This window comes from Zonotrichia albicollis, chromosome Z, assembly GCF_047830755.1.
Source record: "Zonotrichia albicollis isolate bZonAlb1 chromosome Z, bZonAlb1.hap1, whole genome shotgun sequence".
In the NCBI taxonomy this organism is placed as follows: Eukaryota; Metazoa; Chordata; class Aves; order Passeriformes; family Passerellidae; genus Zonotrichia; species Zonotrichia albicollis.
The window spans coordinates 58,910,599-58,927,201 of NC_133860.1; the positions used below are offsets into that span (position 1 = coordinate 58,910,599).

The window sequence follows — 16,603 nt, forward strand, 5'->3', positions numbered from 1 at the left end:
CTGGCAACTTGAGATCATGGGACACCATAATGAGATTCCTGCAGTAAAGGTCAGACTCACATGTACAGTAAAAACAGAAAAAATTAACCAAGCATCAAATACTAGATTTTTCCAGAATTTCATGAAGTCCTAGAATCTAGGCCTCATATCCATTTTATTACACAGGAGAATTAATATAGGAAAGGATTTCACAGGTTTGTTAATTGGGGAACAGTTCCTCGTAGTTAGTACATTCTTCATTTATCAATCCAATTGCGCCGTAAGTCCAAACATTAGTAAATGCATGGTTCTGTAAGCACCTTAATACCCTGGAAGCCTACTCTGGCTAACTTTAGCTTACCTCTCTTATTCAAATGTAGTCACAAAAGTTTAACATATGCATACAGACTTGCTATACTAAGTTACTGTTCTGTCAAATCCTTACAAACAAACCTGATTTTCAACATTTTCAGTAAGTAGACTGAGACCAAAAGCTGTAAAGCCAGACTACCAGATCCTTGGAAAGTTACATGTCTTACTCAATTGAAATTACATTTTCTGTTCCTTAGAATCAGATTTCAGCGCCACATGAACTAACATGTTTTGCTGTCAAAAACATTTCCAATATTTCACAAACAAAGTTTTAAAGAAAAAAGACACAGAAGTACAAGATCTCCCTAGCCTTTGATCTCCAGTTTATTAGACCTGTTAGAGCAATCCAAATATTCATTACAGCACTTTTCTACAGGCACACTCTGCACAAAATCTATGGGGAACCCTCTATTTACTACTTTTAATACACAGTTACATTGCAGTGCAAGAGAAAAACTTAAAACAGGAAGAGGAACATGAGCTTTGTTTGCCTATGAGAACAATGAGAAGATAACTTCCTCTTTCAGTCTGAGACAAACATCCCAAGCGCACTGTGTTCTGCCAGTTCACCATGAAAGGCAGCAAGACCAGCAAGTTGATCCTAAGGATGTTATGTTCTCACAGCTAAAAGCAATGCTTTAGATTTGTTACGTGACATCGAGAAAAATAATTTCTGAGCCCTACAAATTATCTTAGTCATAAGTTTGAACAAGGGCTTTGCAGCCTCTCAGCACAAGAGTTATGAAAGATAAGACTTTACATTACTTATGCTATAAAACTCTTGCAAGCTTTTTTGTGGCCACAATTCAGCATAATCACTGTGGGAATGCAGTGGTCTAAGTAAGCTATAAATTGCCCTGAATATCTTAAATATCACAGAATGTTCAAGAGCTGATTAAAAAAATAGGACCAGGAAATAAACAAACCTGATGAAAATTAGCTCTTATGCAGCATTTTAAGACAAAATCACAATGATCAAATGCTTCATTTTCTATCTCAGTGGTATGATCAAGATTGCATTCATTTTTCTCTGATATAAATCATTTAGCATTAGGAAGCAGACAACAAAAATGTAGCTTTATTTTCAGACAGATCCTTATCAAAACTGCAAATAGCTACAAGTGGAACCTGTTCAAATGAGAGGAATTTAAATTTCTGAGAAACATTCCACTTGTCTCAAGATACTGCTGCTTCCGCAGTAAAACTTGAATTCAGCCCAAGAAACAACCACTACAGTAAAAAAATGGTTTAAGAATTAACTACGTTCTCAGTGTTTTGTTATGTTCTTAGGAAAATGTAGTTGAGACAAGTCAAACACACAGAATACTTAGGTCAGAGGTTTAGAAAACATCTTACCTTAACACCTTGAATAAGTCCATTCATTAAAAATGTATGAGTGGGAAATGTTTCATGTAAGACCTGAAGGAAGGGGGGGAAAAAAGCACCATTTTAATTATGAGAGACAGGAGAGAGTTGATTCCAAGTTTAAACTTAATTTGTAAAACAGGATAGCTCTATGAGAACTTGTTAGAAAAAAGGATCCTATCCCAAAAAAAAAAAAAACCAAAAAACCTGGAACAACAAGAATCAAAATATCTTCTACCTCTTTTTTCTTTTCACAAGAAAATGTAAACAAGATTTAATATGTATTTATTGGCATAAGTTCCTATGCTGGCAAAGACTGTAATGCAGAGATAGTTGGTTTGGGACACTGCTCAAAAAGAGGATCAATGTAAGCAAAAACCATCTCTAGGCAGTACAAATTATAAAATTTTTATGTAGCTCCTTCATGTAAAAGGTTGACTGTCAATATTTAAGAGTGAAAATGAGATTCTGCTAAATTACATTGACACAGAAAAAATAGTGCTATATACATAACTGAACACACAGCAGCTATTAAATAGCCATACAGTTAGAAACGCTTCCAATTAGTAAGCAGATGCTTACAAATACCAGCAAGAGTTCTCAGTGTTTAAATACAGCTACGAATTCATGTAAGGTGCTTTATCAGCAGTCCTAATTCAAGGACAAGAATGTTAATCTATGCTAAACAGATTTACCATAAATATGCAAGAGAGTTAAGGGGCCTCACAGGTGCTATCACATTGACTAAAAAAAATTATTGTGATGTTCAAAACATATATGCACAAAAATTCAGATTCAAACAAAACTCACACTCATTTGCCCCTGATATTTATAGCTAAGTGCCACCAATTACAAAAATTACTTATATGTATACTGAGAAAGGGTCACTGAAAAGTATTAGCATAATTTCTATAGGAAGAGTCAGATTCTCAAATCATAGGTTTAATCAAAGTGGTAGTTCTCTTACTAATTACTGGTCAGATAATTCTCCTTATTTACATCACTTTTGCCTCCTGCCATCATCCTTTGATTAGGTATTTAAAACAATTTTTCACCTGTTAGAACACTCATTTTATAAACTGAGGAAAAAAAAGATCAGAACTCAAATTACAGATCTAAAAGTAGATGTCTTCAAAGTTAAAGAAAAACAAAACAAAACAAACAAAAATAGGAAACTCAGAGTCAAATCTAATTACCTGTGAGCTGTTTTCTAGTATTTTTTCCTGAGAGGCAACCCTTGCTGATACCAAGTTCAAGTTCTTTTATATTAATTTGTTACTTTATAGACAAGAGAAGTTGACAAACTGGTAGAGGGAACTGCTTTATTCCAGTTCTACCAATATACATATTAAAATATATATATATATATAGAAGAGAGAACATGTCATTAAGTAATTAATATTGCTTATGGTAACTTAATAACACTGGTTACAAGTCCATAAATTAAAAAAAATGTCCATAACCCTTTGTGTGTTTTACAAAGACTTTAAATCTTTTCTTCTCCAAGTATAGTGTCATGTAACTAACAGTACAGTTTTGCTGACAGATGTCAAAAGAAGTGAAAAAGCAATTTAAAATTTAACTTTAAATAATCTCAGCCATCAAACAATTTATTTTCATAGTATGCAACATTTTAATTACACTAAAAGTGAACTATGACCCACAGAATCATGAAAAAAACCACAAAAAATTGAATAACTATGAGCTTTGATCAACAGGCCAGACATTATCATTTCTGCCCTTCCTACCTGACAAACCTGCTTGAGCAGAAGTAGGCAGCTGGCAGATCAAAGGCTGAACCTTGCTGATATCATTCTCTACATGATCTCTAGTACTGCTAGCTCATAAGCAGGCCAATGTAAGCTACCAGAGGTACATCACAAGACAGGTGCAAAGTATCAAACCAGACTTGAAATTACATAAACCACACAGCAGCCATTCAGTGTTTACAAAGCTGATTACAAATAAAGACGATTACTCTCAACTATGGACCTATTCCAGTTGGAGTACACTACTGGGCAACTATTGAATACACAGTTCTATTAAAATTTGTGGAGGTTTACAGATCTGAAAGAATCATGATTTGCATATTTATCCTTTTAAATGAGAAGTGCCAAACTTGCACAAGTTGAAACTGAGCACTTTGGTTAAGAAAAAAAAGTAAAGAAAAAGGAAATACAAGGAAGACCACCCAGTAAGCTTCCCTATATTTTGACACCAGCAAGACAGAATGAGAGGACAGTCATTTTATGAGACAACTGCTTTATGGAAATGTGTCAACTGTTTATGTGAACTTCTTTATTACTAAGTGATGTTACGAAGTTCAGTAACAGCCTTTAGAAAAGTTAGGCAAATACATTCCAAGAGTTATGTACATTATCTTACTTGGAGTTTGGAGAAGGAAAAAAATTAACTCATTTAATCATACAAAACTTTGTTTGCCATGTTTTCAAAGTGGTCTCAAGTATAAGGCAGTGAAAACCTGGACTAGGAGAGGTAGACCTTCTGCAATTGCTCACAGGCAGGCCCCACTAAAATGAATGAGATCCATGCCTTCAAATTAAATGCTTCATATCCTATTACCAAACACTCAAATTATCTGTTCACCTAGAAAATAACCAGAACATAATAAATACTTATGAAATCCATTTCTTACATGAATGACTTTGCACTTGAAGTTACATGCTGACTAAACAGTCAGCCCATGGGAATATACATAGTTAATGAAGGGTTGCACAGTTTTATTCAGTTGTTACAAGAGGAAGATTAACTCAACTATGAAGTCTTGAAAAAACCAGAATTTCCAGAGATACTTTAATCCATAGACTAAACTGGTGTTAGTCTAAAAGGCAAATAAGAGTTAAAGAGCAGTACAGCAGAATTAATTTATTTTTCTTTATCTTCTAGTCTTTCAGCAGTCCAGATCTCAGCTGCTTAGACTTCTGGAATTGAGGTAATGAGATATGCATTAATATAAAGCAAATTAAATCCAAAATCCCTAGAAATTAGCAAATTAACATTTGTCAATACCAAGGCAACAGCTGATGAACAATACTTACTGCTAGCATTGGAGTTGTCAAGAGCCCCCAGGCAAAGAATTCCAGGAATATGACCACCACTGCATGGTAAACACTTGGCCGACCAATACCTTGGTGCTAAAAAGAAAAAAAACAACAAATGCAGTGGTTGTACACATCCACTTCATTACATGTGCAAATATCTCTTACAAACATGTTTTGAGCATAACCACTTTTCAGCATGACCTACTAACCAAGCCCTTGGGAACAACAATAAGCCAAACAAGTGAGGAGAAATTGTTTTGTATTACAAAACAATTAAAGATCTCTAGGGAACTTCAAAGTTTGTTCCCTTGAACACCTGCTGACTGAAAAGAATTATTGGCCCTATTCCTGACATTGTCCTGTACTGCTCTCACCCCCAACATGTCTTTAGGCTTTCTCCCATTTGAGCATTATTCACAACCCTTCCACGACAAGGTAACAAATGGTATACCTCTCCCTGCTTCCTCCACAAGTGACAAGACACATCCACTTCATTAAAATCACAGCACTGCTTCAACAAAACCATGACAACGTACATAATCAGAACAGCAACAATTTTTGTATTTGAAAATGCCAAAGTATAAGACAATAAGGAGCTGCTTATGTCATCTGTACAACTGTTTTCTATTGATTGCTGACCAACTGATTCTATGCTTGTGTCTCCAAATACAGACTTCAGACTGTGGAACTATTCTACCTGTCAAAAAGCGACTCCGGAAAGAATTAGCAAACTATCAGGTACTCATGATTTTGTGAAACTGCTGCCATTCAAGATCAAAGGACTTGATCCCAGATGAGATTAAGGAAACCTTTTTATTTAGATTAAATGGGCAGAACCCTTGGGAAAGGTGCATTTAACCAGAACTGCTGTTTGCTTACTTTCTTCCTGAAAGAGATTTAAGCAGAGGTGCTGAACAGTTGAGTGGGCTTCACGGCAGCGACAGCAACTGTTGACAAGAGGAGACTGACAGACATCATTTAGCTACAGTTCTGAAAGCCTTCAACACAGCTCCATGCGACACCCTTACCTCCAAATAGGAGACACATGGATTTGAAGTGTGAACCATCTGGTGGATAAGGAACTGGCTGGATGGATGAAGCCAGAGAGTTGCGGCTCTGTGTTCAGGTGGAGGCTGGTGACGGGTGGTGTGCCTCAGGGCTCTAATGTGGGACGAGTGGTCTTCAATACCTTCACTCCTGACACAGACAGTGGGATAGAGTGCAGCTCCAGCAAGACTGCAGATGACACAAAGCTGTGCAGTACAGCTGACACAATGGAAGGGCAGGCTGCCATTCACAGAGAGTGGGACGAACCCCAGAATTGGGCCCACAAGAATCTCATGAATTAAACAGGTCTGGGTGCCAGGCGCTGCACCTGGGTCAGGGCAATCCCAGACATGAACACAGACTGGGAGAAGAATGAGAGAGGAGCCCTGAGGTGGACTTGGGGGTTATTGTGGATGAAAAGTTGGACATAAGCCAGCAATATGCACTCACAGCCTACAGGGCCAACCACATTCTGGGCTGCATTAAAACAGGAGTAGTAGCAAGTGAAGGGAGAGGATTTTTGATCTTCTACTCTGCTCTCAGGAGACCCCACCTGTAACACTGTGCCCAGCTCTGGAGCCATCAATACAGGAAGGACACGGATCTGTTACAGTGGGTCCAGAGGAGGCCACAAAGTTATCAGAAGGCTGGAGCATCTCTCCTATGAAGACAGGCTGGGAGTGCTGGGGTTGCTCAGCCTCCAAGAAGAGAAGAGAAGGCTCCAGGGAGACCTCTGTGGCCTCTCACTGCTTGAGGGGGTCTTTTGAAAAAGAGTGACTTTCAAAAAAGGAACAGTGACTTTTTATTGGGGAGACTGTGATAGGAGAAGGGGGATAGTTTAAAAAGAAAAAAGGAGAGATTAGGTATGAGGAAGAAATTCTTCACTCAACAAACAGTGAGGCACTGCATCAAGTTCTTGGAAGAGTTAAAAGCTAGTTGGATGGAACCCTGAGCAATTTCCCTAGTGGATGGAATCTTCTTCACTGGTGGAGGGGTTGGAATTAGACAATCTTCAAGGTTCCTTCCAATCAAAAACATTCCATGATGTTTTAATTTCTGACTACCCCTTGGCACAGTAACTGTTTTACATAGTTTTTGTGTTCCAAAATTATTCTTTGCCTTTCTCCTAGCAACTGTCCTGCAAAAGACTGTTTTTCAGTGTTTCCAGCGAATCCAAGGCCATTTCACTCCAACAGAAGAGTGCAATTTAATAATGTAGAATTCAGTTAAAGGGACACTACCCAGTGATAAATATCAAATACAATCTGATAAATATCTGACTCATTTCAGCAACTGGACACCAGGGTGAGCATGAAACTCAGGATCTTGCACTGAACACAAAAAAAAAGTCAAGACAACCTATGATGAAGGTAGAGTACAGACGACTTTGGTGTTTCTCCCCTGCTCAAAAACTTTTGATCTAATTGGTAGAAATCACATGTTTTGAAAATGCTTGCATTACAAGATTAATTTACCCTAACTATAGTAAAAACTGTGAAGAAATTCCTAGTGTTTAAACAGTAAATGCATAGATCTGTAATAATTTTTAGATCCATCATTTTATCGAAACCTGCAGCAGCAGTGTATTCTAGCTAGTAAGATTCAATGTATTTTCTACATTGCAGCTTGCTTCCAAGCATGAAAAATTGAAGAAAGCAATTCTCTTTCTCCTGGGAAACAATATCACAGATCAAAAATTATCTCTGGAAGGCTTTCAAGAGTTACTAATATGCAATTTTTAATTTCTAAATAGCAAAGATTCCAAAGGCTATGGGGGTAAAAAAAATATCCTCCTCATATAAGAAGTCTTTAAGTACTTCTATATAAGGTAATAGGATAACAATTTTATGAATATTTTTTTTGCCAAGATGTCTGTCTGTCAGACTAGCACTTAACACTAATTACACTGAAGTGTGAAGACCCCTTCCACAGCAGTTTCCTCTGAAAAAACCAAATTTCACAGCAGAGTAGGTAAGGGATGCCCCTGCCTCCACTTTACTTCCCTCACAACTTTATACTGCTAAGTATGTTGCTGCATCATTAATATCTGGTCTGCATTTGGCAAACATTTTTAATGAAATGAAAAATGAAGTTTTGGAGTGTTTGGAGTTTTTTAATAGTGTTTTTATTACGCACAAATTTGATCTTATATATTTTAGCAGAAAAATGATGTACATACACACTCAAAGACAAGCATGGAGATTAAACAGTCTGCAAATCATTTCTGGCAGCATCACGCAGCTTACAGTTAGCTGCACTGACCTACTAAAAAACAAGAAAACACCATAGCCTTTTGGATTCAAGCCATGACCTGAAAAACTAAAATTCAGATCTTGAAAGGAACATGTACCTGTTAAAAATAAGACAAGCATTCTATGTCAAATATACTAGCACTACCAATATATGATCCACTTTGACTATAGTTTATTATTTTCTTTGAGTTTTCCTTACAGTGTCCTAAATATGTAGATTAATTAAAAATCTTGTGCTAAGTGCTGCATTGGAAAATTAAAATCATGAAACCAGGAAAGTTTACTGACATTATCAACATAGAAGTTGATACTGCCCTCAAAACTGGAAGTGTTTTAAGTGTCCTCAGAAAAGGCCTTAAAATTGTTAAGGGCTTATTTTCTACTCACATGAGTAGAAAATACTTTTCTACTTAATGGGACGGAACTGTGTGTGGGCTGTGAAACTATGTATGAACATTATAACAGCCTTCAAATGCAGCTGTTTGTCAAGGTTTTATACTTGCACAATCATTAATGAGCAAAACATTACTTCATCTCAAATGCTTAACAATACAAGTTTTAGGCCATCACTGTAAAATCTGAAGCCCTGAAAGTTCTAACAAAACATCTGTTATTTCTCCAGTTTTACATTTTGCTCCTCCAATGCCTCTTTTCACTGCCAAATTCTAATATATCGATTTTTTTTCTGCCTTTCTTGGAGTCAGAGTAAATCTGAAACTTAATTTGAAGGAAGCTGGGATAACTACTGGGAGGCAGTACAATCTTTTTGCAAAGCTAAACAGCTGTTGACCATTCATAAATCCATGAAAGAATGTCAAAATGATAAATCCAGTTGGTAATAATTGCTCATAGAAAAGGAGGAGGAAAATGCATTCTAGTATTAGTAACAATACCTTATCTAAGATATTCTGAAGAACGGCTAATACAATTCACCCTAAAATATTCTGCAGCAAAATGCAAGCTTATAGCCAGTCCTAGATCTGCAGAGCAAACTAAGAACAGGCAGTATTTATTATTCATACAGTTTTTAGACAACTACTTATCTGTTAATTCAAATCTATAATGTAACAATTAAAATTGTTTGAATGCCTGCAAAAGCATCTTAACATCAATTTCAAGAATGCCCCTGTTTATTTTTCTGAAGAAATACGCTTTTTTCAGAACAAAATCACTTGTCACTGTTCAAATCCTGAAGTCATCCAGAGCACCTTTTCAAATTTTTTCTATTTTGATGAGGGCCACACAGTCCTGCTAGGCAAATTAAGCAAAAGTTTCAACTGGATAAACAGGCTTTTTTTCCTCCCTTAAGGGTGAAGCAGCAGAGGTGGACATGAAAGGTTTGTTTCAATATACACCTGGAAAAGCCCTGGGCAACCTGCTCAAGTCTCACTGATGATCCTGCCCTGAAGAGGAAGGTATTTCCCTAAAGTACCTTTCCAGTAACATAATCCTATTATCTTTTAGGCAGAAAACAACCAAACTCAAACTGAACTTCTGAATTGCCAACCACAGGAACTTGCTTTTGTCTCCCTACACCATCCCCTGGGAAATTCCTTCCCACCAAGCGTTACGGTCCCTCGGGAGAGTCCGCTAGTTGCTTGTTCTACTTGCAGTACAGACAAGCCTTTGCAAAGAGCACTCACTGTCCTACAATATGTAAAACAACATTCAAATTAATTAGTATGAGTTTAATTAATTTTTTTCTAAGTGCCTACAGAAACATTTTCCACTACAAAAATTAACTGATTCAAATAGTTATTTTTTATACTACCATCTGCACTGCAGTCCACTATGTCAATTCTGGTATCTTCAAGAAGAAAAGAACTGAATTAACAGAATCAGTAAAACACTCCAAGAAACATGCTTTCATGTATCAATCATTTAGATTCTGAAGTTCATGACAAATTATAATATTCATTCCCTTTACACACTTATCTTCATTACTATTTCATTAGTTTCCTCCAAAATACAACCATTTCAAATGCAAACTTCTCCTGGTATGTCTCACTACAAGACTATTTAATTATTTTAGCTTATTCTTGAACAAGTATTATGCCACCAATCCATCTCACTTCATGATGGATTCTCCTTCTTCCACACGCTACCCAGATAGAGACTAACATGCAATATCCCCAGAAAACTTTCTAGTGACTCTTTTCTTTAATTTTCAAACAGAAGCATTTTGGATCCACCTTAATTCCAACTGTTCACCAGAAATGCTCTACTTGCTGGAATTTTTGCTGGCAAAAATTCAATGCAAAAATACACAGAACACAAATGAAAGTGCTTTCCAATCCAGTACAGCATTTTAGATATATCTTGTGAGCTGCAATATAAATGATAACTAATTCAGATTATACACCGTCCAAACTTGTATTTCAGTTGCAAAACAAACACCATAAGCAGATCTGTATCTGGACTGGAAGAACATAACAGACTTTCTTAACAAAAAGCTAGGCTAGATCATATTGCACAGGTCTAGAGTATCAGAACACCAATTCATTCAAAATGGAAAAGCCAGTGAAGATTTTGCAAATAGAAATTGTGCCATAAAAAGTTCCTGGAGTTCTCAAAAGCACACGTATAGATAAGGCAGAGCATACCAATAAGCTTTCCAAAAATTCAGTAAACACACTCAAAGATACTCACTAAAGGCTCTTAAAAGCAAGCAAACTTTCCACAGGAATCAAAAAGAAAAGAAAAGCAAACACACACACATAGGGAAAACAAACAAGCAAACAAACAAACAAACCCCTCCAATCCACAAAATACTCCAAAACACGCACAAAAAAACCCCAGCACAATTTAAAAAAAAATATAAATAAACCAACTGCAATCTGTTCATACAGCACAGTGACATTACCAGATGACTCCTACTGCTCTGTCCTAGTGCCTATGTTGTTCAACGCATTCAGAAGTGAGCTGTAAAAGAGGATGAGAGTGAAGTGACGAAGTTCACTGACAAAAAGCAATTCACTTTGGAAGAGCAATGAGGAATGAGCACTTTGTAGGGCAATGAGGGCAATGGCAAAGAACAACAAAAGTTTGTGGAATGTATAGAACAAATTAAATGGCAGATGGAAATTAATGTATATTAATTTAAGCAATGCAAACAAGAAGAAACAATTTTAATTCCACATATAAGATGATTACAACACAGGAATGTGATCCTGGAAAAAAATAATTCAATGAAAGAAATTAGTCTAGCATTCAGCAGTGGCTCACTAACACATGTTCAAAAGAACTTCCTCTGTTAGGAAAAAGATTATCACTATATTACTGCATTAACATGTGACGTGCCTGCCTAGCTAATCCTCTTCTTCTGATGTTCTGACCATTTTTAATAGCTCTATATAAAGATCCTCCTCTTATCCTATGACTGTTTCGTTCAGAAGCTTTAAGCAATGTTCATTGTTGAATAATCTATTTTACAGAAGCACAAGAGGCCCACAGAAAGAACAGGAACACCACCAAAGAATACTGAAGCAGCTTCCTCCAAACTGCAATAAAAATATTTACAGAAAGGGTAAATGTGATTCATTGAACTGGGACTGACATGATACGAAGGGCATTAAAAAAATTTGCCACCACCTCCCTACACTAAAATACAAGAAAATAAGTGGCACTTTACACAATCTATTCTTAAGGTCTCAAATGTCATGCCATACTGTATTTCCTGCTGGGAACACATTCCTGTTTCAGTTTAGACTGGACAAGTTTAGAAGCAGGAATATTTTAAGGCACGTAAAGCATGAAGATAATTTCTGGTTCAGTCTTCATTGCTGAAGCCACTGAGGTAGGAAGATCACCCAAGAAAACAACTGCCATACATCCTGCCACATTCTGAAAGCTCCGCTCTAGACAGTGCCTCATTGCTTCATTAAAATACTTCATACAGAAGTAACATATAACTAGCATATTACACTACAGCAAGTTGGAAGCCAATTTATCTGTTTAAGTTTTCTTTGTAAAACTTAGAAATATGTACAATACTGAGAAATTCCTCTAAAAAGCCCTGGCTGCTTAGTTAATACACATGCTTCTCCATAGTGCAGATAGTTACTCAAAGTCCTTGTGCAGCAGGCGAGGTTAAGGATCTTTATGACTAATTATATAACTATTACTTGATAATTAAAGTTTTTACTGATCTAGCCTACAGTGCTTTTCTTGGAATGATAGAATCCAGAGCATCACTAACAGTAGACTTGTAGCAGCAGAAGTACCCTCTCAGCAAAAATATAAATCAGAATGATTTGTTTTTAAACAGAACAGCTAAACATTCCTGGTAACAGTTCAGAGTTTATGTCAATCTGACAGGATGGGAAGATTCAGAATTACACTGGCAATCTTGAGAATGTAATATTGTTCATCTCTAATCATTCAGATTTAACAGTAAAAAATAACTTGTGTGGGAGAAAACAGTGCTCCACAAAGGACTTAAAACACAAACTCACAAATGAACTACTAAAAACTATGTTTTTACCACCAGCAATATAATTTAAATTCTACAAGCAAGAAATTTAAGAAACGAGCCTATGGAGTTCAGATCTGTTTCAGTAATGTCTCATAATATTAAATCATGACGCCTTAGTTTTACTGTGCTGTATTTTTTATGCAGTATAAAAAAGAAAACTGCTAACACTAAGGGCAAGAATATATAATTCTTTGGGCACATATAGTTGTGCTTCACTGTGTAAAGCAATATAAAATTTAAATAATAAAGGCTGGCAAAATTCCGAGATGTACAGTTCAGAATGCTTATATTATCTTTCCAAAATATATAAAGGTCTTGGGCTTCATAATAGTTGTGACATTTTGCAATGTCCAAGAACATGAAACTAACATCTGATTAATTCTCAAAGAGGTACAGATGTGTGACTTTTTATTTCATACTCTATTTAGGATTTCTCCCACAAAAGCACTTTATTTAGACAGTATGACACTATTTTGCTGAAAAGTTTCCTTAGTGTGCCATTTTACCGGCAATAGGTTGCCCAGAAATGAAGTGCGCAGTGCAATTATTCTGAATGCCATGCTAAGCTTTATACTACCAGCATTCATAATTCATATATAACAAGATTGCACAAGAGATAACAAAATATCCCATGGCATCATTTACTTAAATGTCTGAGGCTCACTGAAGTCATGGTAATACAGCCAAGAAAAATTATTTAATTCCATTGGAATTTAGTTAAACATACTGTTGTTTAACTATTATTAATTTTTAGGTAGTAACTCAATTCATAAGTCATTTGTTCAGCATTTGTATTTCAGCTCTTCAATTCAGTGAAGCCAGTGCATTCAGCAAGGTGAGGTTAGTTACAGCATCCAAGATGAAGAGATAAAAGGAGAAAAACTTGCACAATCTGCCAGACTTGGTCATACTCTTCCACTTTGTCTTACTGATCTGATACGAAAAAAAGAGTAAAAATAAAAATGCAAAACTAAGACATTCTTCAGAGACCAAAGAAGCAGCTTCTGGATAAATTCACTTCTGGATTTATTTCTTCAGCAGCAGTCCAAGCACCAAGCTTCCTCTTCCAAACGCCTGGGACGCACTCCCACTGAAATCAAGCAGATCTCTGCACCTACATCTAAAGCCATGACCCAACCCCTCATATTTTACTGTGAATACACTCTTTCAATAAAGTCTAGGCAGAGAGAGTTGTAGCAATATGACAACCATGTGAGAATCACAGGGAGGTGCAGGAACTGCAATTACAAAACAGACTGTTCAGTCAGGAACAGAAGCAGACCCTAACATGATATAACTGCACTACTGAGATAAGGCTAGAGCCCCATACGGTCTGTATCTTATGAGATGCTTTACAGGATCACAAAGTCTTCCAAGGCCACAATTAAGAGGGATGGGACAAAAAACACACTCAGAAAACCAAACCTCAGATCATTTTACAAAATTAAGAATTTATGTCATTTTGAAGCTAAATTTTCAAACTTACAGAAGAGCATATATTAAGTACTCAAAAGGATTTTTTAACACTTAATCCAACTTTATCAGATCCATCCATTAATTGAAAAATGGGTTAGTGCCTTTGTCAGTTATAGATTTCATTTCCATTTGAGTTCTACTTTTCAAAATTAGAAAAAAAAAATCACTTCTTTCATTTCTTTTTAAATTTCCCTACCTGTACCTTCCATTTTCTAGCCTCTGTTCATACATCAAAAAATTCAACTATTTTTCTTCTATAGAGTTAGGAGATCAGTCCTCTGTTTCTTTCACCACATCTTCTAAGCTAATAAAACTGAAACTTTCTGTTTCTTAACTAAAACATTAACTTTTCAAAACTCTTTCAGAGATAGTTGTGTAGTTTAACTTCAGATTCCATATACACTACACTCTTTAATGACACAAATCTGAACTGCAGTTCTACCACACAGTAGACACCAGCTGCATTTCTTGAAGAGTCCAACCTGCTTTTTGAAGGGCATAACCATTTCTAAAAGACAACTGAAAGACTCAAATACAGAAGTGGTACACCATAAGAAGAGTGAAGCAATCATTTTGGAATTAACTTACATAAAAGAGATTACTTTACTAATGAATTCCACAGAACACTTTTCTACATCTTCATTAATCATCTACTAGAAGCACCTTAAGATCTTCATCAAATACAAGTAAGGCAGAAAGAATGTATGTGTATCAAACAGATGGTTTCAAGATTTTTTTTTAATATTCTTCAGCTCTAACTACAATATCACATTAATGCTACACTGTTAATGTACCAAATAGAACAGCTAAAAATACTTCTTCACCTTCACATAAAACAGCCCACTATCTTCTCTCTGACAGCACAGATGCTTATCTGTGGGAGGACAGGTAACACAAAAAGGAGATGCTGACTCCCTACACAAACCTAACACTGTTTTATAACTTTTGGCACATGCAAAGTTTTCAGCATACCCAACTTTGTGAGCAAACTAATACCAAATTATTCAGGTACACAAGAACATAAATATAACTCAAGAAAGCTTGCAATTCAGATGCAAAAAAAAAATGTACGTGAATTCAATTTGCTGAAAAAGATTCACCATGGTAAGGCGTGGCCTTGTTTTGCATCGGTGCCCTTTTAAAAACTGTTCGCCAGAATCACCTGTTTTATAACTTTGTGCCTTCCTCTGAGTTCTTCTACTCCATCAAGACCGCTGGGTTAACTCTAATAAAACAGGATGAGTTCTATCGCCTCAGCCAGTTCCAACCTGCCTGAAACAAGTCACCTGTCATCTACTGCAGAAAGCTCAAGGGATGTGACCTCTGAGCTGGTTTTAAGGCACCTTGTGAGCACACTGACGTACTTAGAGAAAGGCTTAAGCCTTTTTCTTCAGAAAGCAATTAGGCACGGCTACCACACGTACAAACGCAACTTTGCAGCGAGGGCACGGATCACTCACTCCCTCCCAGCTCCTCTTGTCGCACAAGATCTCAGCGCCCAGTGTGAAGAGACGAAACAGAAAGCACAGCCACTTACAGAAACTGGGTGCGGTAATCCCGTGGGTAAGGTTCAATACGGAGCACCTTCAAGAGCTCTTAAGGAAAACTTAAGTTTTACCTTCCTGGCACCTCAGATTCATACATTTTAAAAGAAAACCTATTTACAGCCACCTTCTCACAGGTGCTGTTACGCAGGTTACTCCGCCCGGGATAAAACTCCTAAAGAATGTAGCGAGGCTGTCAGGGTCGGGCAGGGCAAGGCAGGGCAGGGCCGACTCGAAGAACCCGCCGCACCTCAACTTCCACACGGCATCCAGGGGCGGGACGCTCCAGGAAACACCTCGGCAGGCAGCTGAAGGGGAGCTGTCCCTCACGGCCGGGCCGGGCGCTGATACCCACGGGCCGCCCGGCCCAGCCCGTAACGCACGGCCGCGCTCAGGGCCGGCAGGAGCCGCACGCAGCTGCAGCCGCAGCCCCCGCCACCGCAGCGGAGCCCCCGCTCCCACCGTGCACTCACCACGCCACCGCCGCCCGCCGTCAGGCCGACCCTCTTGCCCAGCATGATGCAGCCGCCCCACCTGGCGCCGTCGCCGCCCTCCCACGATGGCAGCTGCGACGACGACGCCGGTGGCGGCGGCTCCTCCTCCTCCTTCTTCTTCTTTGCCGCCCGGTCCCGGGCTGGCGGCGGCTCCGGCTCCGGCTCCGGCTCGGGGCTCATGTCGCTCCCATCATGGCCCCTCCCGGAGCGGCCGGGCCGGGCCGGCGGCGGCTGCAGCAGCCGCCTCCGCCGGGCTCACGTGACCGCGCGCCCCGCCCCTCGCGCCGAACCGCCCCCGCCCCTGAGGCGGATTCGAACGGCGGCGCGCGCGGCAGCCAGCTTCCCCCCGGGAATCCGGGTGGGCGGGGCGGGAAGGGGTCCCGAGGCCGTCGAGCCCGAGCCACGACCGACCTCCACCCTGTCACCTAGACCATGGCACTGAGTGCCACGTCCAGCCTTCCCTTAAACCCTCTCAGGGTCCGTGACTCCACCACTTCCCTGGGCAGCCCATTCCAATGTCCAGTCACCCGTTTCTGTG

General features: G+C 38.5%; 1 protein-coding gene across 1 annotated transcript in view; it reads right to left on the reverse strand.

Annotated features, from left to right (window-relative positions):
- LOC102067601 (hippocampus abundant transcript-like protein 1) overlaps positions 1-16,344 on the reverse strand; it is a 29,590-nt gene extending 13,246 nt beyond the window's left edge. The window contains exons 1-3 of the mRNA XM_014266511.3: positions 16,045-16,344; positions 4,776-4,871; positions 1,708-1,770 (exon numbers count right to left, since the gene is read on the reverse strand). Coding sequence (XP_014121986.1) covers positions 1,708-1,770; positions 4,776-4,871; positions 16,045-16,245 — 360 coding nt within the window. The 5' untranslated portion in view covers positions 16,246-16,344. The remainder of the gene's footprint in view (positions 1-1,707; positions 1,771-4,775; positions 4,872-16,044) is intronic.
- Positions 16,345-16,603: the final 259 nt, after the last annotated feature.